Source organism: Magnolia sinica, chromosome 13 (genome assembly GCF_029962835.1).
Source record: "Magnolia sinica isolate HGM2019 chromosome 13, MsV1, whole genome shotgun sequence".
Taxonomy (NCBI): Eukaryota; Viridiplantae; Streptophyta; class Magnoliopsida; order Magnoliales; family Magnoliaceae; genus Magnolia; species Magnolia sinica.
The window spans coordinates 81,115,816-81,141,252 of record NC_080585.1 but is presented as its reverse complement, the minus strand read 5'-3'; the positions used below and the strand labels follow the sequence as shown (position 1 = coordinate 81,141,252).

The 25,437-nt window shown below is 41.1% G+C and overlaps 1 protein-coding gene across 2 annotated transcripts in view; it reads right to left on the bottom strand.

Annotated features, from left to right (window-relative positions):
• Positions 1 to 25,437, bottom strand: part of LOC131223912 (uncharacterized) — a 28,125-nt gene that overhangs the window by 736 nt on the left and 1,952 nt on the right. Inside the window, exon 2 of one of the 2 annotated variants that reach the window (XM_058219478.1) lies at positions 23,949 to 24,493. In XM_058219478.1, coding sequence (XP_058075461.1) covers positions 23,949 to 24,493 — 545 coding nt within the window. Of the gene's footprint in view, positions 1 to 23,948; positions 24,800 to 25,437 lie in introns of both variants that reach the window. The other variant, XM_058219477.1, reaches the window with a different exon arrangement.

Below are 25,437 nucleotides of genomic sequence, written 5' to 3'. Positions count from 1 at the left end.
TATGGGATGTCCCAAAAACCAGCCGCATCCGAAACTCAGGTTGGCCACACAATCTAAAACGAAGCAAAATCATGCTTAAAACATCTAAAAGGACTTGATAGGGCCCACCTGAGTTTTGGAATGGCCTTAAATTTGGTGTGACCCCTCATCCAAGTGGGACACACAAGTAATTGAATTTGTGCGTGCATGCGTGTGTAGGGTAAAAGATACTATGAGGTCTACCTCATGAGAGATTCCTAGGAGGTCGAGCTCTGTGGGCCACACCGTGAGGTGTGTTGGGCATCCACACCGTGCATTTGGTGGGTACCTTCTAGGTCATGGGAGGTCCCAAAAACCAGCCATATCTGGAACTTAAGTGAGCCACATCATTTGAAACCATGTGAAATTACCTAAAACATCTAAAAGCACTTGCTAGGGCCCACCAGAGTTTTGGAATGGCCTGAAATTTGGTGTGACCCCTCATCCAAGTAGGACATAGCAATGATGGCTGGATGTCTGAACCACAATTCAGTCGGCCCTATAAACAATCAGGAAAGTTTCAATAGGTGGGCACCCACTCTCAACTGTTATCTTGGTGTGACCCACCTAAGTCATGGATTGACCTGATTTTAGGCCCATGGTCCACCATAGACAGGTGCATCTGATTGATAGTGTGGATGTTCAACACACATCACAATGGGCCCACAGAGCTCAACCTCATGGGAAACTCAGGTGGATGTCCAACACAAATCACAGTGGGGCCCATAGAGCTTGACTTCATGGGAAGTTCCCATAAGGTCAACCTCATAAAACCTTTTCCCCTACACACGTGTGTGTGTGTGTGTGTGTGTGTGTGTGTTGGGGGGGGGGGGGGGGATACTATGAGGCGACCTCACGAGAGATTCCCATGAGGTTGAGCTCTGTGGGCCCCACCATGAGGTGTGTCAGGCATCCACACCATGCATTTGGTGGGTACCCTCTAGGTTATGGGAGGTCCCAAAAATCAGCCATATCTGGAACTTTAGTGAGCCACATCATTTGAAACCATGTGAAATTACCTAAAACATCTAAAAACACTTGTTGGGGCCCACCTGAGTTTTGGAATGGCCTGGAATTTGGTGTGACCCCTCATCCAAGTGGGACATAGCAATGGATGGGATGGATGTCTGAACCACAACTAAGTGGGCCCTATAAACAATCAGGAAAGTCTCAATAGGTGGGCATCCAATCTCAACCATTATCTATGGTGTGACCCACCTAAGTCATACATTTGACCTGACTTTTAGGCCCATGACCAACCATGGACAGGTGCATCAGATTGATTGTGGATGTTCGACACACATGGGAGTTTTCCAATGATCTTGAGCTCTATGGGCCCCACCGTAATGTGATGAACATCCATCCCATCAATCAGATGCACCCTTCCATGGTGAGCCATGGGCCTAAAAAATCAGGCCAATCCATGACTTAGATGGGCCACACCATAGACAACAGTTGAGAGTGGATGCCTGCCCATTAAAACCTTCCTGATTATATATAGGGCCCAGTGAGATTTGGTTTAGATATCCAGCTCATCCATTATGTATCCCACTTGGATGGTATGCGTGTGTGTGGGGCCCACCTTAATCTCAGACCTACCTGGTTTTTGGGCTCTAGGCCTAACGTGTTATGAATCATCTGATAGTTAGAGCGGATTTCACATGCACGTCTGAGAGAGATCTAGGCAAGAACCTTGAGGTGATTTGGTAAAATTGATTCGAAATTTTGGAAGGAAGGGAATTTGGAATTTGAATTCTCAGTGGCAATATGGTAAATTCTGTTGTAAATACTGCACAGAACTAGCGTAAAGCCTCTGATCATTTCGACCACAACTTCATACTCAAATGTCAATTTATGACGATCTAGAGTTCATTGGAAAGTTTATCTAATGGGATTCAAAATGGTTGCAAAGATCATGGCAATTAGCCATGGGAGAGTGGAGCAAAGTGAGCCTCAAAACAATAATTTGCAGTAAAGGCTCCTAATGGTGAAAAACAGATTTCCTCCAAGCAGCAATTTTTATTTTTTTTTTTATTTTATTTTTTTAAAAAATTGCAGCTGTCTGGCAGGAAAAAAGGATTTCCAGTTCCTAAAGAACTATGAAGGAAATTCTTTGGCCAATGGAAGAAGTATATCCACCAGCAAGAGAACTCCACAAAAAACTGTGCGCCTAAGACAAAAGCTATGCTGGGTCCTATGCACTCGATATTTTAGTTCAATTGCCGTGAGAACTTTGGCAGGCTCTATGTAAGGGTTTAAAATGGGACTTTGGGTAGTTTATGGCTCAGGTTGGCTTCAGTCAGCTTGGTTTAGGATTAGTTTGGGTGCTTGGCTAAATTTCTACAACAACAATGGTTGAAACATGGCCCTCTTTCAAAGAGCAATTGAGCCAGATGGTTTTGGGGCAGTTCTTGTTTCATTTTGTGGCTGAAAAATGGTTAGGAAGTTGGGCTGTTACAAGGACAGTTTGGTCAGGGGCTGAGTTCAAGTTGTAGCAGAAACTGCAAATGAGTCCGGAGAATTTTGGGTTAAGAATTGTATGCAGTTTTGAACTGGGACTTGGGTTGTAGTTGGGATTGAGGATTAAGTTTAGAAACCCGCACAGGGTTTGGGTAAATGGCAAGCGTTGTGGGTGTGCTCCCCACAGACGTGAGTTCGATTTCCCTCCCTGGGATTACCTAATGCACATGGTTTGCGGATGATTGCATGCATCCGCAAGAAATAGTCTCACCTCAAAATGGGGTACTGGGGTCAAAGTATTGAGCTATGATTGGGTTGTGCTGAGAGCTGTTTAGGTACTGTTTTGTAAAAATAGCTTGGGTTGGTTGAACTTAGTGCGAGATATGGAATAAAGCATCTCAACAACTTATGTTGAACAAAGAGATGAAAGATGACTATTTCGCTTTCTCATGCAACAAACGCATGCTTGTGACTCATTTCTTTGAGATGATTCATAGCCCTGGGAGGCATTAGAGCTCCCACACTCAAGAAGAAAAGTTATAAATGAAGAAGGAACATAAACAAACTTGAATGAGAACAAAACTTGAAAACCACACACCCATAATCTCTCACCCACTTAACTCCAAGGAATGTGACCTCATTCAAGCTCCCCAACAGCACTCCAATACACCTATCTCCTCATCATTTAGATTTGCCCAAGAAATAGAATTTAACATAACCAACTCCATAATGGCCCACAATGGACAGCTAACTTCCAGTAATATATGAAGGTTCGGATAAGCATGAAAAATGGCTTACCCCCACAATAGAGGCCCTCCCAAAACTTGTTCATAGCCACCTAGATACCCTGTACCTAAATTCCCTTCAAAACATTGGCCTACAACTTCACAAACAGACCAGCACACTCCTAAGCCCCTAGCCCAATACCAAGTTGCCATCTACTCCCATAACCCACAGAAACAAGTATCAACTTCAACTATCACCTTATTCACACCACACAAAGCTTCTTAAAGCTCCCCAAACCCTTGCAAGAATCTAGCAACTCTGGTGAGCTATGTTCTTTTCTCACATATTTCATACCCTGATGCTCACAATGCTTTTTGCACTGCATTGCTTCTGTCATTCAAGTCAATGATGCCGAATTGCTTATGATCCAATCTTCTCCCTTCTGAAAGGATATCACTTTGAACTCTCCTAATCTAATCTAGTCTTAAATTGACAGTGAATGACATATAGCATTATATGACCTCCCAAGGATACAATTGTCTCTGCACCTGCTATTTTTCTCCCTACTCACTCTATAACCAACTCAAAAAGGGATTTAGTAGGGATTCCTATATGAGCCAGAATCTCAACATAGATATGAAGTATCAGGCAAGCATTATCTAAAGAAAGGGAGCCACTATTGATGATACTACACGATGCAATTCGATGCATAACACTTATGAACTAGCAAGTAATTCAAGTAGTAATAAATGTTGAGGAATGAAACATTGCACAAAAACACTATGGTTTCATGCATGTAAATAGCCTACTAAAACACTGAGAGACTAGGGAGACAAGGAAAAACGGAAACAATAATAATCACTAAAGAAAAATGCTTCACAGAATAAGGAAACTAATGGGACTAGGAGATAGTTATCAGTTCCACCAATAGAGTGTCAGAAGCAGCAGCTCAAATGACAATAGAGTGAAGGACATAGATGCTCATTTCCAACAATAGCTCCTATATTTGGAATATATTTCCACGAAGTGTACAACAGAGCTGCAAGAGATTCGGGTGCAGGAGTGGGGAAGCACCTATTTCAAAAATGTCAACTAGTATATATAGGTAGGACACGGGCGAAAGAATGAGAGTTCGAAGCTCGAATCGAGGTGAGAGCGAGCGCGAGAATCCAAAGCGCAATTTGAAGCAGGAGCAGTGCCTAGTTAGAAGGAACCTACAACTAAGATTTGGAGTCTATATGTAAGATAGAAAAGTGTGCTTTGATGTTTTCTGAGCCTTCATGAGAAGAGCTCTAACACCGAGTCTACTATTGAAACAAGATTTTTTTTTTTTTTTTGGAAAGATGAAAATTTTATTAGGGCCAAAGGCCAAAGACAGAAAAAGAGAAACAGCACAAGAAAACCAGAAGGAAAAACAGAAAACCAAAGAAAAAAACCTAAACTATACAACTGCCAGCCCCTGGCTGACTCAACGCAAGAAAGAACCTAAACTATACACCCATCAGCCCCCCAGCTGATTCAACCCCAAAAAAAGATGCACCCCTGCTACGGTGCCTAGTCTCTAAACAAGATAAGAACTTTACTGAAGACCCCAGCCTCAGAAGTAGTCGTATTGTCAGAACATTGGTTGTTTCTCTCTAGCCTGATAGACAAAAGGACAGCCAGCATCAAGATACACCACTTCTTTCTACCCAGCGAGCCCCCATCTCCACCATGCCACGAAGAGAAGATGTCTCCAATGCCATTCAGCATAACCCAACAAATAACGGCCATCTGCAAGTGTAGAAGCAAACTCTCCAAATTTATGACCAACCTTTCCTTCAGTGATCTTAAAACAAACAGGAGTTTTTCCATTGTAAATTCATACCAAGCAATCGACGAATTCTGGTGAAATAGAAGATCTTTTTGAAGTAAACCCACAATGGATGAAGAGATGATTGACAAATTCCTCGTGATTTAGGCAGAGGATGCTTGCATTGGGCATTATCATGCCCCAATTCCGGAGGTTATCAATAGTAACTAGTAAGAATACAATTTCTCCCTAAAAGCCAACCGAAAGCTGCCACCTTTAGGGGGACTCCATACCACCAGATCTTTCCTGTGTTGGCAATGGGACCTAAAAAGCTAACCGAAACCAAATGATTGTAGAAGGATTTGACTAAGAAAGCACCCAAGCTTGCTAGGTTCTAGGTGATTGAATCCTCTTCTTCAGAAAGAGACATCCCCAGCAAACGGGAAAAGGAGAGACGTAAGGTCCCTGAATTCATCATCAGAAAGGTTCCTTCTTAACAGAGGGGTCCAGGCTCCCAAGTTTCTGGACCTCAAGAAGCAATTCAACACCAGAATGTCCTTAACTGGGTTGAGAAGAGCAAGGGAAGGAAGGAGTCCTTTAGAGGAGAAGGCCCACACCAAGGATCTTCCCAAAATCGGATCCGATCACTCTTTCCAGGGACAAAACTAATACCAGAGAACACTTTGGAAGAAAGTTCAACAACACCTTTCCACAAGAATGAGAAGCGATAAAGAGGGCTTTATTCTCTAGCCCCTTGCCTGGAGCCATATTTAGCAGCTATAGCAGACCTCCAAAGACTAGAGTTTTTCAAATCCAAAGCAAACCTCCAGATCCGCTTACCCAACAAAGCTTCACTAACCATGTCCATACGTCTGATCCCAGCTCCTTCCTCAGAATAGGGGGAGCAAACATCCTTCCAGTTGAGGGGAAATTTCTTAGAAGTATAATCCCCCTGCCACACACACACACACACACACACACACACACACGAAAAAATAAAAATAAAAAAATCTCCGCAATTTAACTGTCCCATCAATAACCAACTTGGGACTAGAAAAAAGAGACATGTATTGAAGCAAATTAGATAGGGAGGATTTAATGAGAGTAATTCTACAGCCTAAAGAAAGAAGATTACATTTCTAGGGATAACTTCCTCTCAAACATCTCAATTACTTTGTCCCAAAGGTGAATAGGAGGCTTGCCAATGCAAAGAGGGAGCCCTAGAAAAGTAGTAGGAAGGGAGCTTACACTACAACCAAAGGACTCAGCAAAGCAATGAGTCTCTTCTCTAGATAAATTGATCCCAAAAAATTCTGATTTTGCAAAATTGACCTTGAGACTTTTTATTTATTTTTTGTTAGCTTGTTAGTACACCCACTGTCAGTTCACACATCACTGTTAGCCACCCCCACTAGGGAATCGATACCGAGACCTCAGTGTTGAAATGAGGTATCTTTCACTCAGTCTACCACTTGAGCTATGGATCTGGGTGTAATTAACCTTGAGACCTGAGACAACCTGAAACCAACAAATAACCATGCTTTAAAAATCCACTATGAAATCCTTAGCTTCGCAGGAGAGCAGAGTATCATCTGCAAATTGAAGATAGCTGATCCTGTTAGGGAAATTTTCTAGCTTGAATCCTTGGAACAGCCCCTCCTGCTCTTTTGAGACCTATTGACTAAGGGCTTTTGAGACGAGTGAAAAGGAAGGGGGAGAGAGGATCCCCCTGTCTTAGGCCCCGGGAAGCTTTAAAGTAACCAAACAGCGAACCATTGATGAGGACAAAGAACTTGGCAAAGGAGACACATGCTCTAATCCAAGCTCTCCATCTCTCCCCAAAACCCATCTAGGCCATCATGTTATACAGGGAAGGCCATTCAACACAATCATAGGCCTTTTCTAAATTAAGCTTACACATGACCCTAACGCTGCCCGATCCAGAACAAGAATCCAAGCATTCATTAGCAATTAAAACATTGTCTAGAATCTGCCTCCCATGCACAAAAGCACTCTGAAATGGGGAAATAATAAAAGGGAGAGCTTTTCTCAATCTCTGGCTAAGGACTATTGCTAAGATCTGGTAGGGGCTACTAATTAAGCTAATCGGTCTAAAGTCCTACAAATTCACAACTCCCTCCAATTTCGATATCAAAGCAATAAAAGTGCTTCCCATTTTACAGGAGGAGATGATTACATCTAAAGAAGTCCTCCACGAAACTGAACAAATCATCCTTAACCAGATCCCAAAAAGAAGCGAAAAAAGCTATACGGAAACAATCGGGCCTAGGGGCATTGTTGCTATCCAAATCAGAGATGGTAGACTTAATCCCGTCGAGGAGGAGAGGCTCCTCTAAGGATATGCAACCAAAAGACAAGTTATCAATAGTGGGACGATCTAGATTCTCACTTGATAACAGATGGGAATAAAAGTTGACAATAGCATTGCAAGTTCTCTTTAGCTATCACCCTTTCACAGTTTCACCATTTAACATCAAGGAAGAAATACAATTGACTCTTGCCCAAGCGCTAGCTATACTGTGAAAAAATTTAGTGCTCTGATCTTCTTCCTTAGCCAAACAGCCCAGGAGCGTTGGCGCCATTTGATTTATTCCTCTTTAAGGCGAGAACAATAATCAAGAGATAACTTATCTCTAGCAGTAGATCCTAGATCCCTCCTCCGAAAGGGGACCCTCTTGCTCCTTCAAGTCAAGAGCCTGGATAGCATTAAGCAGTGAGACCATCTGAGATTCCCTAAGACCAAACACCTCTTTTTGCCACACCAACTTCTGTCTTTTTAAAGAGCTTGAATCCTGGGAAACCCTCGACAACAAAAGAAGACCACTAATCAGAAATAAGGTCATGGAAACCTTCCACTTACAACCATGCAAGTTCGAACCTAAAAGGTCTTAGGACCCCAACTAATCTCACCCACCTCTAAAAGATTGGGCTAGTGATCGGAAATGGGTTTCGAGAGACCTCTTTGGCGAGCAAACTTGAACTGCTAGATCCAAGAGCGAGAAACCACAAATCTGTCCACTAAGGACATAACAGGAGGAGAGTAACCATTAGACCAGGAAAATTAATGTCCCCCAAGGGGAGGTCCAACAACTCATGCCTGCTTATCCAGGAAGAGAATCTCCACATCTTAGAGGTGACCCTGGACCTATAGGACTTCTTATGAATGAAGCGGACAACATTAAAATCCCCCCTATGCACCAAGGAATATTCCACTTATCATAAGCTATAGATAACTCTCCCCAAAAAGAATCTCGTAAGGTGGGATGATTCGGACCATAAACCCCTGAGAAAAGCCACTGAAATCCAGAGGATAATTCCTTAAAAACAACATTGACGGAGAAGGAACCCACCCGAGTATCCACCTTCTACCAAACTGAAAGGTCCCACATTACGAGGATTCCACCTGAGGAATCGATAACATCCAAGGTAATCCAATCAGGATTTTTACAATCCCAAACAGAATGAAAGTTTATATTCTTGGAGAACAATAAGCCTAGCTTTAGATCGAGAGCAAACATCTCTAACCAAGGCTCTTTTATGAGGGCAGCCCAGCCCCCTTACATTCCAAGAAAAAAAAAATCTTCATTGAGGAACTGGGTTGGCCCTTCTTCCCTTCCTCTCACCCCCTTGGGATAGCTACTGATACACCTTCAGGGGTCATCCCAAGATAAAGAGTTCCCGTTTGCCTTTAGGAGAAAACAGAGTTCCTTAGAGGAGCAAGGATGGAAGATGGGAGGCCCCTCTGAGCCACCAAATGAAAGATGGCTATGTAATCCTCATCTTTGTTCCCAAAAGCTACTCCCATCAATCTCCCCACGTGGCAGACCGTGTCCCTCGCCCATCTTTTCTTCTTAACAGTTTCCACCAAGGCCATCAGAACCCCCCTCAAAATGGTGGGGGCAAGGCAGGGGTCCAACGAGGACGAGGAAGTCCCCAGATCAAAAGAGGCAGCCCTTCTCCATAGGGTCCCGTTCGAACTCTTCTTGCCTCATCATAGCAAGACTGTGAGGCGAGAGCATCAGATGAGAAGAGGGTCAGTCTTGGTGGACACCAACAATGGCTAAAGTGTCCACTTCCTTGGGGGAAGAAGCTGCAGAGTTGAAAGAAGAAACCTGACCTTGGGAGGAAGAATTAAGAAGGATTGGCAAAGAGGGGGGAGTGCAAAAAATTTCTAGGGCCAGCAAGATCGGGGCCGGAGACTAGGGAAGAGCACATATATCAACCCCAGCAGCACTGTTACGGGATACAAACTTCGAATGCGATACAACAGGGCCAAAGGAACCCTCAACAATCCAAACATCTTCCTACTCGGAGGATTCTCACTCAAAAAATAGAAGTTGAACTGATAGAGGCAAGGAGATATAAGCAACATTCAAGTCATTTTCCGTCCACGGCGTGGCTTCATTTGGAGGGAGGGGCTGAGGAGGAGAGGCATAGATTCCCAACACCGCAAGAGAGATAGGGATTGACTTTTGCTCTCTACAGAGAGGAGAATGGGCTGTAGGAGAGGATTTTGGCCATTGATCTAGCACAGTGGGACTCCCAGATACAGGTGTCATCTTCTCAAGTGAGACATTTACTGCAGGAGGACATGTCTTTCGAAGATAGAGGTCGTAGAGCCGTTGATTTGCAAGGAACGACTGAGATCAAGGTGTGCGGAATCAGTTACGTATCAGCCAATACATAATGATAACGGTCGACACTATTACGCGATACGGAATCGAAATGGTGACCCCCTGATTTTTGAACTCAAAATGGCCATTACAGCCCGAAAAGAACCTTTTTTGTCTTTTTAACTTGCGATTGTTCTCATTTTTTAGCACTTTTCTCTTCCAAATTCTTTCCTAAACTATTCTACTAAAAATTCCGACCACTCTATAGCTTGAATTTGAGGATCAAAACAAGTTATTTCAAGCATTTTATTGAATCGAAGCTCTGTGGGCTATTTTCCAGAAAATGTTCAAAAATAGGTATTTATACTCTCCCTTTTTTTGATCTCTGTTGTTATGTTTGAATATGATGCGTTATTCAAATTTCAACATAAGAATGTGCATGTTACAGATTATGCAACTAATTTCTTTTTTTCTTTTTCTTTTTTTCAGAATATTTTCGACCAATTTTTAAAAACTAAGAAAAATAATTTTCTTCAATCCTTTTCTGTTTTAATAATTGAATATGATGTGTTAATCATAGTATAACATATCAATATGCATTTAACAGATTATGCAACTGATTTTCTTTCTTCTTCTTCTTTTTTTTTTCTTTTTTTTTTCTTTTTTGGTTATTTTCTAACTATTTTCGCCTGATTTTTAAAAATTAGGAAAAATCATTTTTTCAATATTTTTCTGTTTTAATGGTTGAATATGATGTGTTAACTATACTAGAACATATCAATGTGCATTTAACATATTATGCAACTAATTTTCTTTCTTTTTTTTTTTTTTGTTATTTTCGAACTATTTTCGCCTGATTTTAAAAAAATAGGAAAAAACATTTTTTTCAATCTTTTTCTATTTTAATGGTTGAATATGATGTGTTAATCATAGTAAAACATATCAATGTGCATTTAACATATTATGCAACTGATTTTCTTTTTCTTTTTTTCAGACTATTTTCGGCAGATTTTTAAAAATTAAGAAAAATCAATTTTTTTTCAATCCTTTTATGTTTTAATGGTTGAATATGATGTGTTAATCATAGTAGAACATATCAATATGCATTTAACAGATCATGCAACTGATTTTATTTTATTTTATTCTTTTTGGACTATTTTTGATCAATTTTTAAAAATTAGGATAAATCATTTTTTTTTCAATCTTTTTCTATTTTAATGGTTGAATATGATGTATTAATCATAGTAAAACATACCAATGTGAATTTAACATATTATGCAACTGATTTTCTTTTTTTCTTTTTTTGAATTTTTTTTATTTTCGAACCATTTTCGACCGATTTTTAAAAATTAGAAAAAATCATTTTTTTCAATCTTTTTCTGTTTTAATGGTTGAATATGATGTGTTAATCATAGTAGAACATATCAATATATGCATTTAACATATTATACAATTGATTTTCTATTTTTTTAAGTATTTTTTAAAAAAAATTTGGATTAGTGACTGTGTTTATATTTTCTTATTTTGGACAGGTTTTGGAGCTTCGTAGGGTTTAAAACTTAATTTCTTCTTTATTAATTAGATTCAGAAGTTCGAACTTTATTTCATTAATTTATCTACATTAAGTTTCGAGATTTAATTAATTTATTCTCCTATAAAAACTATATTTAAACTTAGATAATCGAGTAGATATCTACCTAAGAAAATGTTTGGGTCTGGCCAGCAAAGAAGGATATTGGATGGCAACATTGTCAGAGGGTAGGTAGTATTAGGCACCAAATGAAGTGCAATTATTATGATAGACTAATAACTGGTGAAATTAGCAGACCCAAACAATATTTGACACATCGAAATGGTCAAGTTGCAGGATGTACCAGAGTACCAAAAGAGATGATAACCTTAATGCAAGCCAATTTGGATAAGTCAAAGGGAAAATGTGCTGCTATGCAGAAGAAGAAAGGTGAGATTCTGAAAGCAGCTCGATAAGAGGTGTTTGGTCCTGAATATATGGGCATTCGTGATTAAGATATTATTGATTCTGACGAAAATTCAGATCGAGAAGTAACTATAGTTAGGAGAGAGAGCTTGCGCTTTGCTCGTGAAGAGGAAGAACGTCAGTGCATGTTTGGCGCAATGGGGTCTATACGTGATACAGGAAGGGGGGCAGTGGGAGTGCAATTGGATTGCGACTGCATCTGCAAGTGGGGGTGGGGATAAGTTGGGTGGATTATGACGTATCTTTGGCAGTCGACAAAAGACCTCTTCACGTGATGCCCCTATACATATGTAAGAAGTAAATGAGCCTAGGAGACCCTCTATTTATCCAATCATGTTTAGGAAAGAGTCAACTAAACAAAAGAAGATAAAATAAATATGGAGTAAAATTTCCATTGAGAAGCTAGGTAGGGCAACAACAAAGTTATTCAACATACCCCCTAACGCGGCCAATTCTCCGTATTGGTTGGTGGTAATTGATGCAACAACAGAAGTAGGCGAAGGAATTAAAAAAACTCCCACGGCTAAGGAGGTTCAATGTTTTAAATATCATTATCGTGTAATGTATCGCACCCTTGGGATATGGATACATATCAGTTATCGCATGGGATATATCGGTTGTATCGCATAATTTATAATTGAAGTTGGGAAACATGGGAACATAAGGAAATTGGTCGAATTTTTCATTGAAACTTCAGGGATAATTAAAAAAGACATTAATACACACAGAAATCAAAACATTACCAAAAAAAAAAAGTGCACATAATAGGGGTTTCCTTTGTACGGCATCCTAATATATGCGCTTTCCAACTGAACTTATGCAAGTATATTCAAAGCTATTCATATAATTTATAAAAGTAAGAAGCCATGTGTGGAATTGGAAACCTAAGCAATACATTCAAAAGCAAAAGAAGAATCACTAGATGAGGTTACATGTTTAATTTTGTGTTTGGATACAAAGATTGCAACTGATTGATGAGAAATTGAGAAATTTAGATTTTTCTCAATTTTCCGCAACTAAACCCATCTCCCCCAAAACTCAAAATCAAAGTTCCAATGATTTTTCATGGAAAACATAAAGAATCATAGATTTGTAACCATTTGACACTGGTTTAACGTGATTTACAGCAGAAACATGGATCAAAAATTGAAAATGCTCACCAGATCGAATAAGTGGGATATATCGACACTACCTGTGCGTTTCGTATCGCACAGGTGGGATAAAAGATATATCGTGGGATATACGACTGATATCGTCGATATTTAAAACACTGAGGAGGTTAAGGGGAAATGGACAAATGTGGATGTGAAATCATACGTGGCTACCTTTAAACACATATGGCAAGCTAGAGAATGCATGATCATGTGCGATGGTTGGACTAGCCTAATTAGATGCAATATGATCAACTTCATGATGTACTGCCACTTGGGAACGGTGTACCATAAGTCAAATGATGCCTCGAAAGAACCAGTAAATGCTAATTATATTTTTTCCCTAATAGATAAAGTGGTGGATGAGATTCGAGAGGAGAATGTGGTACAGATTGTGACAGATAACAAAGCAACATATAAGGCTGCAGGACAAAAGTTGATGATAAAAAGACCACATACATTTTGGTCACCATGTGTTGCCCATTGTACTGATCTTATATTGGAAGATATTGGAAGAAGAAGAGTATTAGGGAAATGGTCGAAATGGTAAGATAAGTGACGACATTATTTACAACCATAATCAAGTAGTCGCAATAATGAGGAAGTTCACAAAGGGATGAGATTTGCGACAAACTTTATAGCCTTTGAGAGTTTATACCAACATAGGAGAAAGTTGAGTGAGATGTTCGCTACACGAGATTAGCTCAATACAAAACATGGGAAGAAGACATCAGGGACACCGATTGATGTTGTGAACACCATAAGGGACAACAAATATTGGAAGAAGATCCAAAGGATCTAAAGGTGATGGAGCCACTAATTAGGGTACTTTGCCTTATTAAAACCAACGAAGCACCTACCATGGCCTTCCTTTACGATACCATAAATAAGGCGAAGTTGTCAATTCAACGTTATTGTACAAGCTGGGAGTCTTATTAGAAGATGATCGACAAGATATGAACAACACAACTCTATCACGATAGTCATACAACAGGTTACTACCAAAATCCTAGGTATAGATATGCCCAATCATTGGTTGCCGAAAATGAAGTTCGTGTTGGGCTAAAGAATGTGATAAAGAGATTATAACCTAACTTATATATACAAATAAAAGCTTTGAATAAATTAGATACATTTGGAAATCGCCAGGGCAGCTTTAGAGATGCTCGCAAGGGCACACTCGGGGTGGGCGGCCCATGTGAGGCCCTGGCTCGTGTGAGGCAAGCCCCACCCATGTGAGGTGGGTAGCTCGTGTGAAGCGGAACCTATGTGAGGGCCCACGAGGGGGGTTTGGTTGAGGTCTTAGCCCATGGGATGTGGGGCCTGGGCTATGAGATAAAAGGATTAGTTCGTCATGCTCTATCAGTTCGAGCTTTTAGAGTTTGTGGTTAGCAAGGTATCCCATATCGGTATCGGTTGGCATAACGGTGCCCTCCGATACCGATATGGATACGGGGGTGTAACAGCGATACGGGGGCATAACGGCCCGTAATGGTGCAAAATTTTTTTACCAAAAAAATATGGATTAAATCTGGAATATTCTAAGCATTCCAAATATGCATTCATTTATAAATTGGAACATGTTTATGGTGGTGTAACGGTCTACTCTTTGGCGAGAAGTTGTATCGGACTGTCTGATGAATGTATGAACCAAATAACTTGAATTTGACTACAAAATTCATGTATTTAATTTTATAAATATCTAATTTATATACTTAACAATTTGATATCATTTCTCCCAATAGTTCTTTAAAAAAATGAAATTAAATTCAGGTAGATGGCGTTGCCAATTTGGGGTTGACTTAGAGGACCAATCCATGCCCCAAATCAACCTCAAATTCATGCAATTTATTCACATTATCCCACTTATGAATTGGTGGACATTTATTGGATAGTGAATCATGAAAAAAAAAAAAAATCAAAAGGCACTATTTTAAAAAATAAGCGTCCACAAATTAACAATTAAAACTATTCAAACAATTTGATTGTGGCATTGTGAGTTAGCAATTACAGTCCATAATTTAATTGGTAAATTTTAAGTTAATACCTGTCACGTGTACAATTTTTTAAGGGCCCGAATTAGGCGAGACCCAAATTGTGAAGTGTAACACACGAGTGTTAAAGTTTTTTGGGCCCCACCCGTGATGAATGTGTTATATCCACACCGTCCATCCATTTTGCCAAATAATTTTAGGGCATGAGCCCAAAAATGAGGCAGATCCAAAGCTCAGGTGGACTGCACCATAAGAAACAACAATAATTAAACATCCACCATTAAAAATTTATTGGAGGCGTTTTAAATTAAGCTGCCATGTGTGGATAATTAAACGTCCCTTCATCCATGTCAATGTGACCCAATTAAAAGGTTAGATGAAAAATAAACATTACAGTGGACCCTACGAAATTTTTAATGGTGAGCATTCTATAACCACTGTTTCCTATAGTGTGGTCCACCTAAGATTTGGATCTTACTAATTTTTTGGATCATGACCTAAAATGATATGGCAAAATGGATGGACGGCATGCATAAAATATATACATTATGGTGGGGCCACACGGCACGTGTACAAAAGCATGCTGCGTAACTCCAGAGAGTCCGATTTCTTTGGAAGCCTCGTGTACCCATGTGTATTGACGTCAGTAAGTCCTATGGGTCTGATCATGAGGTATGTGTTATATCTAAACCGTCCATTCATTTGACGAGATCATCTTAAGGCTTGATACGAAAAATAATACAGATCTAATTATCAAGTGGACCACACTGCAAAAAGCAGTGGAGGATTGAACATTTACCATTGAAACACTTTTTGGGATCACAGAACTTTTGGATCAATATGAAATTTGTTTTTCCTCTTCATTCAGGTCTTTTTGACCTCATGAACAGATTGGATGGAAAATAAACGTTATGGTGGGCCTACGAATTGTTTAACAACGAAAATCATCATCTCCACTGCTATTTTTGGTGTGGTCCAGACGATCTTTGGATACGATTCATTTTTTGGGTAATGCTCTAAAATGATATTTAAAAATAGATGAACGATGTAGATATAATAAATACATCACTGTGGAGCCCATGTAACTTTGATCTCCTTTGAATCGTTCGTACAACTTGAAGCTCGAGGAGTGTCAGTGCTCGTCTTAGCATGACACGTACCTACAGTAGCTATACTGGTGTGTGGTACACCAGTCAATCCACTTCCGATTTCAAAAGAAAAAGACGGGAGAGAGAGGGAAACCGAAAAGAAAAAGAGGGAGAGAGAGAGAGAGAGGAGGCCCGGGCCGCAACCGCAGCAGGGCGAGAAGAAGAAGAAAGAGAAGAAGAAGAACAGAAAAAAAAAAAAAAAAAAAAAAAAAAAAAACAGGTATGGTTTTTTTTTTGTTTTTTTCCCCTATTTTCTAGGCCCGTAACAGCCTTTATAGGACCGTAACGGGCGTTACAGTCACAGAATCAGGGGGGGTGCCCATTTCGACCCGTAGGTGTTGGCCGTTACCGTTACGAATCGGCCGATACAGCCGTATCGTAATGGATACGGGACACCTTGGTGGTTAGCTGTCCTATATCAAATTGATATCAGAGCGGGAGGTCTCGTATTCGAAACTCCTCACCGGGGATGATTAATGCAAGGGCATTTTCACACCAGGTTCGAGTGGGGTGGCCTATGGGATGCAGGGGCACACTCGGGGTGGGTGGTTCGTGTGAGGTGGGTGGCTCGTGTGAAGCGAAACCCATGTGAAGTGGGGCCCACGAGGGGGGTTCGGTCAAGGTCTTAACCCATGCGACGTGAGGCCTGGGCTATGAGATAAGGGGATTAAATCGCCATGCTCTATCAGTTCGAACTTTCAGAGCAAGTAATTAATTGTCCTGCATCACAATATCTAGATTGCAACCGGTTAAATGGTGGATGAATTTCGGAGAGAGTACGAAGGCTCTCCAAAAACTGGTAGTAAAAGTTTTGAGCCAGACAACATCTTATTCTAGCTGCGAAAGGAATTTGAGTTGTTTTGCACTTATTCATTCAAATAAGAATAGATTGCAAACTAGGACGTTGGATAGACTTGTCTTCATGCACTACAACATGAGACTAAGAATGCGGCAACATCATAGGAGTATTACAGAGTATTACAGGCGTCGGTGACACGGACCACTGTCTAATAAACTTGGACAATATTTATGATGAGGATGACCCGATTCTACCTTGGTTGTAAGAAGGGAAAAACAAATTGAAGAGGATAGTGGAGAATTAGAAGTTAATGACCAAATAATACTCACGACGTAGCAAGAGTGTCGTGCAATTGTGTTGAACCCATAAAGGGGTAGAGTTCATGAAAAGTCTGGATCAACGGAAGAGTACGAGCAGCAGTCGCAGCGAGACCAAGCCAGGATGATCATGATGGTGGTGGTGGTGACACACCTGATGCTGGTCCCACTTCTGGTATTGCTCAGCACACCATACAGCCGTCTACAAATTGCAAAGCTAATGAACATCGACAGGGTACACAAGGTTGGACTTATGAGTGTACTGAGTCACAATACAACCAGCAGGAGACTAGGTCTAATGGTGCACCGGGAGGTCCGGAACATCAGCAAACCCATTGTTCCGGGCATTATGATGGATATTCTTATGGCCAATGTGATTATAGTTATATAGAGTCTGTTTCCATCACATTCATGTTGGAGTAGTCCTTTTGATCCATGTCCATATGATTATAGATATATATATATATATTCAAAACTAAGTTACTCATCACATACACATTCTCAATCTCAAGATTCTCAACAAACCTGAGTACGGGCACTAGTACAGCTATTCGACGGGCATTGGTGTATATCCTTACTCGGGGTCAGAGTCGTTGCCTAGTCAGGATTAATCATCCTCTGGTTTCGTTGACATGGTCTTTTCCTCTAGCACTAAATATTATGGATATGCAGCAACTATTCCACAATCGCAGCCTGATGATGACGATGAAGATGACGTGGAGGTCGAGCAACCACAACAAAGCAAATTTTCATTTTCATGGTAACTCAGGAATTTTATTACGGTAAGTATATATTTTTATAAACATTACTTACAATAAAGATAAGTATTGCTATATACCAATTACCCACACATTCACCAAGCAAGCACACACTTGACACTGCCGAACTTGTACTTAAAATAGCTCCCTTAACAACCAATCAAGTAATCATTAATCAAGTTGCAAGGAAGTATATCAGACACTACTACTTTTTTTATCTTGACTTGAGGATGACACGACAAGAATCATAGGATAGGAGAAGTCTCTAACATGTTGAAGACTTTAAATAGAATGAACATTATAATTTATGCAAGTCCTCAAGTATGTAGTATAGAATAAATTATGAAAAATAATAGCAAACACCTACGCATGTGAAATATTTTGATATTACATTCATTCTAATATATCTATCATTGATATCAGATAGTTAGAAAATTAAATCTATGAGTTTTGCAATCAATTCCAGGTTGTCGGGTTCATAAATTCATCACACAGCCTCATACAACTTTCTCACCAAAGAGTGGACCGTTATACCACCATAAACATGTTCAAAATTACAAATGAATGCATATTTGGAATATTTAGAATTTTCTAAATTTAATCGATATTTTTTCAGATTTTGTTTTACCAAAATAAAAAATAAAAAATGACCATTATAGGGGTTGTATCTGTCGTTACGAACCTGTATCGGCCGATACAGGTTGTGACCATATCGGTAACGGTGGGGATCGTTACGCCCACCGGTACCGCAACAGTACACCTTGACTGAGATCGAGTCATTGACTCTCAATGTGCAGCCTGCTCTAGAGGCTTCGACAGAAGTTACAATCTCCTGCTGACACGTATGCACCTAAAGGTTGAAGACCTTACACGTGTTCGTGACATATGTAAGTTGCTTGAAGGAGATATTTGGACCATTGGATTGCGACGATGGTGTGATCGGACAGTTGGATCATCGCGGCCCACTTTCATTGCGCTATCATTAGGGCCCATTGGGCATCTTGAATTTGAGTTTATCTTATGTATATTTTATTTATTTGAGTTTTGAGACTGCGCACAATATTTTGTGCAAATTTCTTTTTTTGAAACTTTTTTCAATAGGGGTATTTATGCCCACCGTTACCGCAACAGTACACCTTGACTAAGATAGAGTCATTGACTCCCGATGTGCAACCTGCTCTAAAGGCTTCGACAGAAGCTACAATCTCCTGATGACACATATGCACCTCACTGCCCTAGGCGACTCACGATGTCAACATCTCTTCGAGGAGAAAGATCAATGGGGAGAGACGTGGCTCCTTAAGAGACGCCAGATGAGGGGGGTCGGCTTCCACCATATGCAACAAAGACCATTTTGATATAGGGCCCAGCTGATCGGAGGGATGAGAGAGTCACTGGATCAGAGAATCCCGAGGACCAAAACATGGCCTCAAGAAGACATTCTAACACGTTTGCAACAACCACTTGACCCGAGTGATGCGGACACCAGACCATTCAAAGTATATCAACACAAGAAGCGTGCATTACCCGTGTCAATGTGGTTAGATGACGGGTATGGGTCGGGTCTCTAGAGGTTGAAGACCTTACGCGTGTTCATGATACGTATAAGTTGCTTGAAGGAGATATTTGGACCATTGGATTGTGACGATGGTGATCGGACCGTTGAATCATCGCAAGAAACTTTCATTGCGCTATCATTAGGGCCCATTGGGCAACTTGAATTGGAGTTTATCTTATGAATATTTTATTTATTTAAGTTTCGAGACAATGTGCACACAATTTTTTGTACAAATTTCTTTTTTTGAAACTTTGTTTAGTACGGGTATTTTGGTCATTTAGTGGAATTACGAATTTATAAGGGTGTTTTGCCCTAAACCTAAGAATGCTATGTTATATTTATGAAAAGAAAAGGAGCTTTTGCTTATTCAAGAACAAACGATCCTGTCTTCGACTTCCAGTGATTGGAAGAGGGCGTGAGGCCCAAGGAAGTGATTTCTCATCTTCTTCTTCTCTCTCATTCTTTCTTTTCTCAAGGTACTCTTTTCTTTAAACCTCTTTTCTTCATTTTCTTCTAAATTCTCTAGATCTAGAAGCTGATACATTTTCCTTTTCATCCAAATCTTTAGAGCTTGGACGATTTTTATCCCCACATTTATATATTTTGGCCTTCTTCAAATCCCAACACCCGAGGCCTTAATTTGAGGAACCATGAATTTTTTTTTTCTGAATTTTCCAGATTTCCCAATCCAGAAAATTCCTATTTCTTGGATTAGAAAATCCACTTGGATCATTAGATGGACCTATTGTAAGACGAAAGTCCTATCTTCGCCGGATCCGACTAAATTCAGATTTTAAGGTTCAATACAACGTGTTTATGATGGATGGCCATGATCATTGTTGCATTCTCCTTATTTCCTTCTTGTGTTTATGATGTATAAAGCTGATTTTTTTAATTTGTTGTTAAAGATTGCATAAATTTGCCCCTTTCAAATACCATATTTATTTAGGGTTGGATTAGGCTGTCCTACAGCAATTTTTGATATAAGAGACTAGGATCTTGCATTGAGTCGTCTTAGATTGAGTTATCAAGGGTCTAGATTTTTATTTTTTCTAATAGGGTTTCATGCATAGCATATAGAGTCTAGATTTGAAATTTTCAAATTTACATCATCCTAAAAGTCTAGATCTGAAATTTTCACATTTGCATCATTCTAAAGGTTAGAATCATCGGTGTCCATAGTCTTGTGTCAAAACAGTCTCCTAGAGTCATATTTTAAGAAACCTACATTGAGTGTTATTGTGTTGCCCACTCGAACTGGTAGAGGGTTTGGTCTACACCCAATCTTAAACATGGAACAGTTGACTGAGATGATGAACACGATCAACCAACGTTTGGCCGCCATTGAGGCACAATCTACGAACACGAATACCCATATGGATCAGATAGAAGCGTTCTTAAGAGAAATCTTCGACATTGGAGAGGATGAACAGTCTCAAGTAGGGGGAGTGGTCGAGGAACGGGTAGGAAATCGTGGTAGAAGTCGTGGAGCACGTGACCGAGGGGTAGGCCGTAGAGGGGCACGAAATCCGCAACCCGTAGTCGAGTATTGAGACCGTTATAATGCCGATAAGAGGATCTTAAAGAGTCTTAAAGTAGATGCTCCTAGTTTTGATAGGCGCCTTAACCCAAAGGCATTCCTTGATTGGTTGGCGAATATGGACCATTATTTCGAATGGTATGAGATGTCTGAGAACTGACAAGTGCGGTTTGCAAAGATGAAGCTTGTGGGTCAAGATAAATTGTTTTGGACAAATACGGAGCGTAGAATCGAGAGATTAGGAGGTGTCCCAGTTGCACATTGGGTAGAGACGGAGCTATTAAAGGAAAAATATTTTCCTCTTATCGTCAAAAGCTCCTAGATTAATGGCAAGCATTACGCCAAGGATCTATGTCGATTGCAGATTACATCACAAAATTTGAGTACATGGATGCGGTGTGATATTCAAGAGTATCCCTTAGCGATGCTGGCACGTTTCAAGGTGGGTCTTCGCATGAATCTGCAATGTGAGCTTATGACCCATGCAGTGGGTGACTTGGATCGGGCATACCAAGTTGTACAAGAGTTAGAGCATTACCTAAAGTCTCCTGTCACATGACGCTTCGAGTCCCGAGACTCTAATGTTAGATCTGGTTTTCAGGGAACCAAACCTAACATCGAAAGTCAGCCTAAGGCGCAGGCTATTGCACCGCTTAAGCCTAAGGATGATAAGGGCAAAGGTGTCCTTGGTGCCAATCATGCCAATGGTAGTCACTTGAGTTGTTATGAGTGCGGAGGTACAGGTCATTTCGCATACCAGTGCACGGCAAAGACTTGCGGGAAAGCCTTAGTCATAGGTAAGAGAGAGGAGTGTGACGGCCCTACTAGCTTGAACCGTGGAAAGGGGAAATTCTTTAGAACAGATGAGAAAAGCCGATGGCACGCTCGGGAGGGGACTCTCACGTGTCTCGCACGTAGCACGCACGTGCTTCACTTCATGCTCCCCACACACCTCACATGCTTGCCACGACTACAACGGAATCTAGCGGGAGTACTGAAAATGAGCGCTTTCATCCCAACCCAAGGCAGGGGAGAGCGGCGAAGGAAGCACGATTCCAACATCGGAATCAACTCCAGAAGCGGTGGAACCCTCCTCACTCTCCAAAACATGGAGGACCTTCACCTTGATCTCCTGATCACCTATCTTTATGGCAATAAGCTCCAGGATGGGCTTTGAATTCCTAATTCGAATGCACAACCTGGCTGATTGAAGCTCTTCCCATTTTGTCGTCATCAAATCTATTTGAACCACCTCTCCCAAGCATGATCCCAGTGACGAGAAGTCCTCAAACCACAGCTCGATGGGGGGTTCCTGGAAACATGAACCAAACACTGCCGAAACCCAAACTCAACCACTCGGACCATTTGCACAACGATTTCACAGGACCGATGACGACGACCTAAGTCGATAACCCCACTAATATCCTCCAAAGAGTGGAGAGAAACCCACACAAAAGATCCGGGTATTTAAGAATAACTTGATCAGACCCCATGTTGTAGAAGAACTGAAACCATAAAATAATGTTGTTCAAGGAGAAGCCATTCTGCAAGGTAGCCACCAGACTCCAACGGAGAGCCTCTGAAGCCTTAAGGATAAGCTTCGGGTTGAATGAATCATGGGAGAATTTGCCTTAGGGCCCGAAGTGGAGAAGGGGTAGGAACTGATGGGATTGGGCGTGGCGGAGCAAGGGCGGGACAAAAGATGGCTCGCTAGAGGAGAGGCAAGCTGAAGGACTGGCAAGACTCCAACCGAAGGGGAAGAAGAGTGAGGCACAAGCAAGGCCTCCTTGAAAGATACCCTGGGACCACGAGGTTCCCTCTTGCACTTAACCTTGGGGGTGGGGGGGTACCGATCAAGCACCTAGAGTGGGGCAAGGAGCTTTCGAGGAAGAGGACACGAGGCCTCCCAGTTTACCTTTTCGATGTTGAAACGGGCGACATGGACTCTCACGACTTTCTCATAGAAGCTCACACTGTGCAGACCTCTAATACCATTAAGGATGTCCTCATCTTTCACCATTCTAACAAAGGGAAAGCTTATGAAAAGGCCAAACCTTTTACCTTAGGGATGACAACCTCTAGAATCTTACCAAAATTTCCAAACACTCTAGAGAAATGGATGTCCATCCATTCCTTCGAGAAAATGTCGACAAAGAGGTGGGGACCTCCCTCAGAGGGTACTGACCTTTATCTTTCACCTGGGCTGATTTTTTCTTCCTACTTTACCTGTTGGGATCCAAACCCCTGAAGTCTCACCTCAATTGGAAGCTGACACCCTCACCTCCTTATAACGAGATACCTTAATTTGAACTCTAAAGGAAACCGTAGACTGGTTGTTCGCTTCCACCACCTATTTGCCTTTCATATTACGAACTTCCGGTCTCTTCCTCTGATCAGTGTATCCCTAGATGAAATCCCCATTCGACTCCTCTTGGATGGAGGATCAACTGTCATGATCTTGTGGAGGTAGTCTGGAAAGCAAAGAGAAGCTGCACAACGAGGAGGGTCCTGACCAAATGAGATCTTCTGGATCTCGAGCGGCCTTTTTGCAGAGGCAATCCATGTCTGGGAGGATCATTTATGTCCAGGTGAGTCGCCACCTGAGGATAGGCAGTAGGATCGGGAATTTTGGAAAGATTTCTAGATGGATTGCGACGGCATGGTGATGGACGGGGGCTTCGGGATTGTCGTGAGTGCCTCAGACTATGGGAGGCTCTCAAACTGGGTGGCATCTAGAACCTGGAGGTCCCAAAACAAGATAATCAAACTGGAAAAAAAACAAAGACAGTAGTGAAAAAGCCTAAACTCAAAAAAATTGAAGATGTTGCCATATTCTCAACGACAGGAAGTGCTACATTGTAAAACTGAAAAGATATCTAAGGGAACATCAAAATCAGTACGAGTTCAATCAAAACCGCTTACAACCCAAGAAGGTTAAAGTGTTCTAAAAAGAAAACTAGAGCATTGCATTCCTGAAGAAAATTTCACATGAATCTTTCAATAGTTCAATCCAGACATAAACAAAATGCTTCAAATATGAAGGTTTTGAGAGCTTACTTGGTCCAACAATTGGCAGGAGATAGTTCTAATGGATGCCCAGCTGATGAATGACTGTCAAAAGTTAAATCATTCTGAGAAGGATGAATCACATCTTCTTGGTTAGTTTTGTTCTGTCCTAGTGGTAAAAGCCAGCTGGCAGGCCCACCTAGTAAACCAAGTCCATCCTGACCAAGTGGAGGTGAGCCCCACATCTGCCATGCGCCTTGTTCATGTGCATTGCTCAATTCAGCCAGAGGCAAAGTATATGGATCCGGTGACTTTGGAGTGCATGGGAGTCGGCCAGAAGTTACATGCCTTTCTTCAGCAACTCGCAATCTTGATATAGGGGACTCAATTGGAGAAGGCCTGTGAACCTCTGCAGAAGCAGACACGTTCTTGAGAACATGAGGTCTTTCCAATCCCATATTTGTGACGGATCCTGTTCCTATGTCCAATGAGAAGTTGTTGAGTGACTCCGAAACAGGGCCAAGCAAGGACAGCGGATCGGGAACATAACATGGGTCTTCAAAAAGTTCTGCCTCGTCAGATGGAAAATCACGAGGCTGTTCTCCAACAAGACGAAAGATGGATTCAGCCGCAGACAATGAACTACTACTCATAGAATTGTTAGGCAATGGAGTAGAGACAACAAACGGTGATGGTAACCCAAATTGCATTGGGTTATCTAGATGATAAGTTGACGGTGCGCAATCAGGTAAATGTGAGTTTCTAAACTCCAGTTGGTGATTTTGATCCAGTTGCGACACGGGATTTACATCCGAGCATGGGAAAACTGCTGAAGAACGAGTAAATAATTGTTGCCATGACTTTTTCAGGACAGTTGGCTGGGGTTGCAGATCAGAACCCACCTGATAGAGCAAAGGCATCACAATCTTGTTGATTAAAAATGGAGCTATTATATGATGCTAAGGTCAACGAAATGTTTTTTATTTGATTGGCCCAACAACAAAAAGGTGAGTCCACCTTCGGGCCATGCAAAGCATACTAGCGGACCCCATCATGGGCAGGTGCCACCAAAAGAAATATACCTCATCAATATGAACCACGCATAGTTGCTTGCAAATGGATGTGCTAAAATAATGCAGCCAATGGTTCGCAATTAACAAGGAAAGAGTCCATCTATAGGATTGTTATGATCAATCAGCATGGGAGATCTTGAGACATGGCCCATCCGCAATGGGAGTCATGGGATCCAAACAACTGGGTGAATGGCTTGGAAGTTGGATCACCAAAAGTCAGGCCCAAAACTAAGTTGCTGGGCTGAACAGAAAACCACCATTGTGCAAGAGCATTCTACATATCCTCTTTAAGAGTAATCCATCATCTAAAGGAAAATACCTGCCAAGTTTACTAACTCATCCCATTCGCTGACAATCAAGACATCTCATACTGGGCTTAAGGCTGCATTTGGACGAGAAACTGGATTGAATTGCATGCATTCAGTTCAACCAAGAAGGTGAGTAAATACTAGTGATGTAACTTAGAA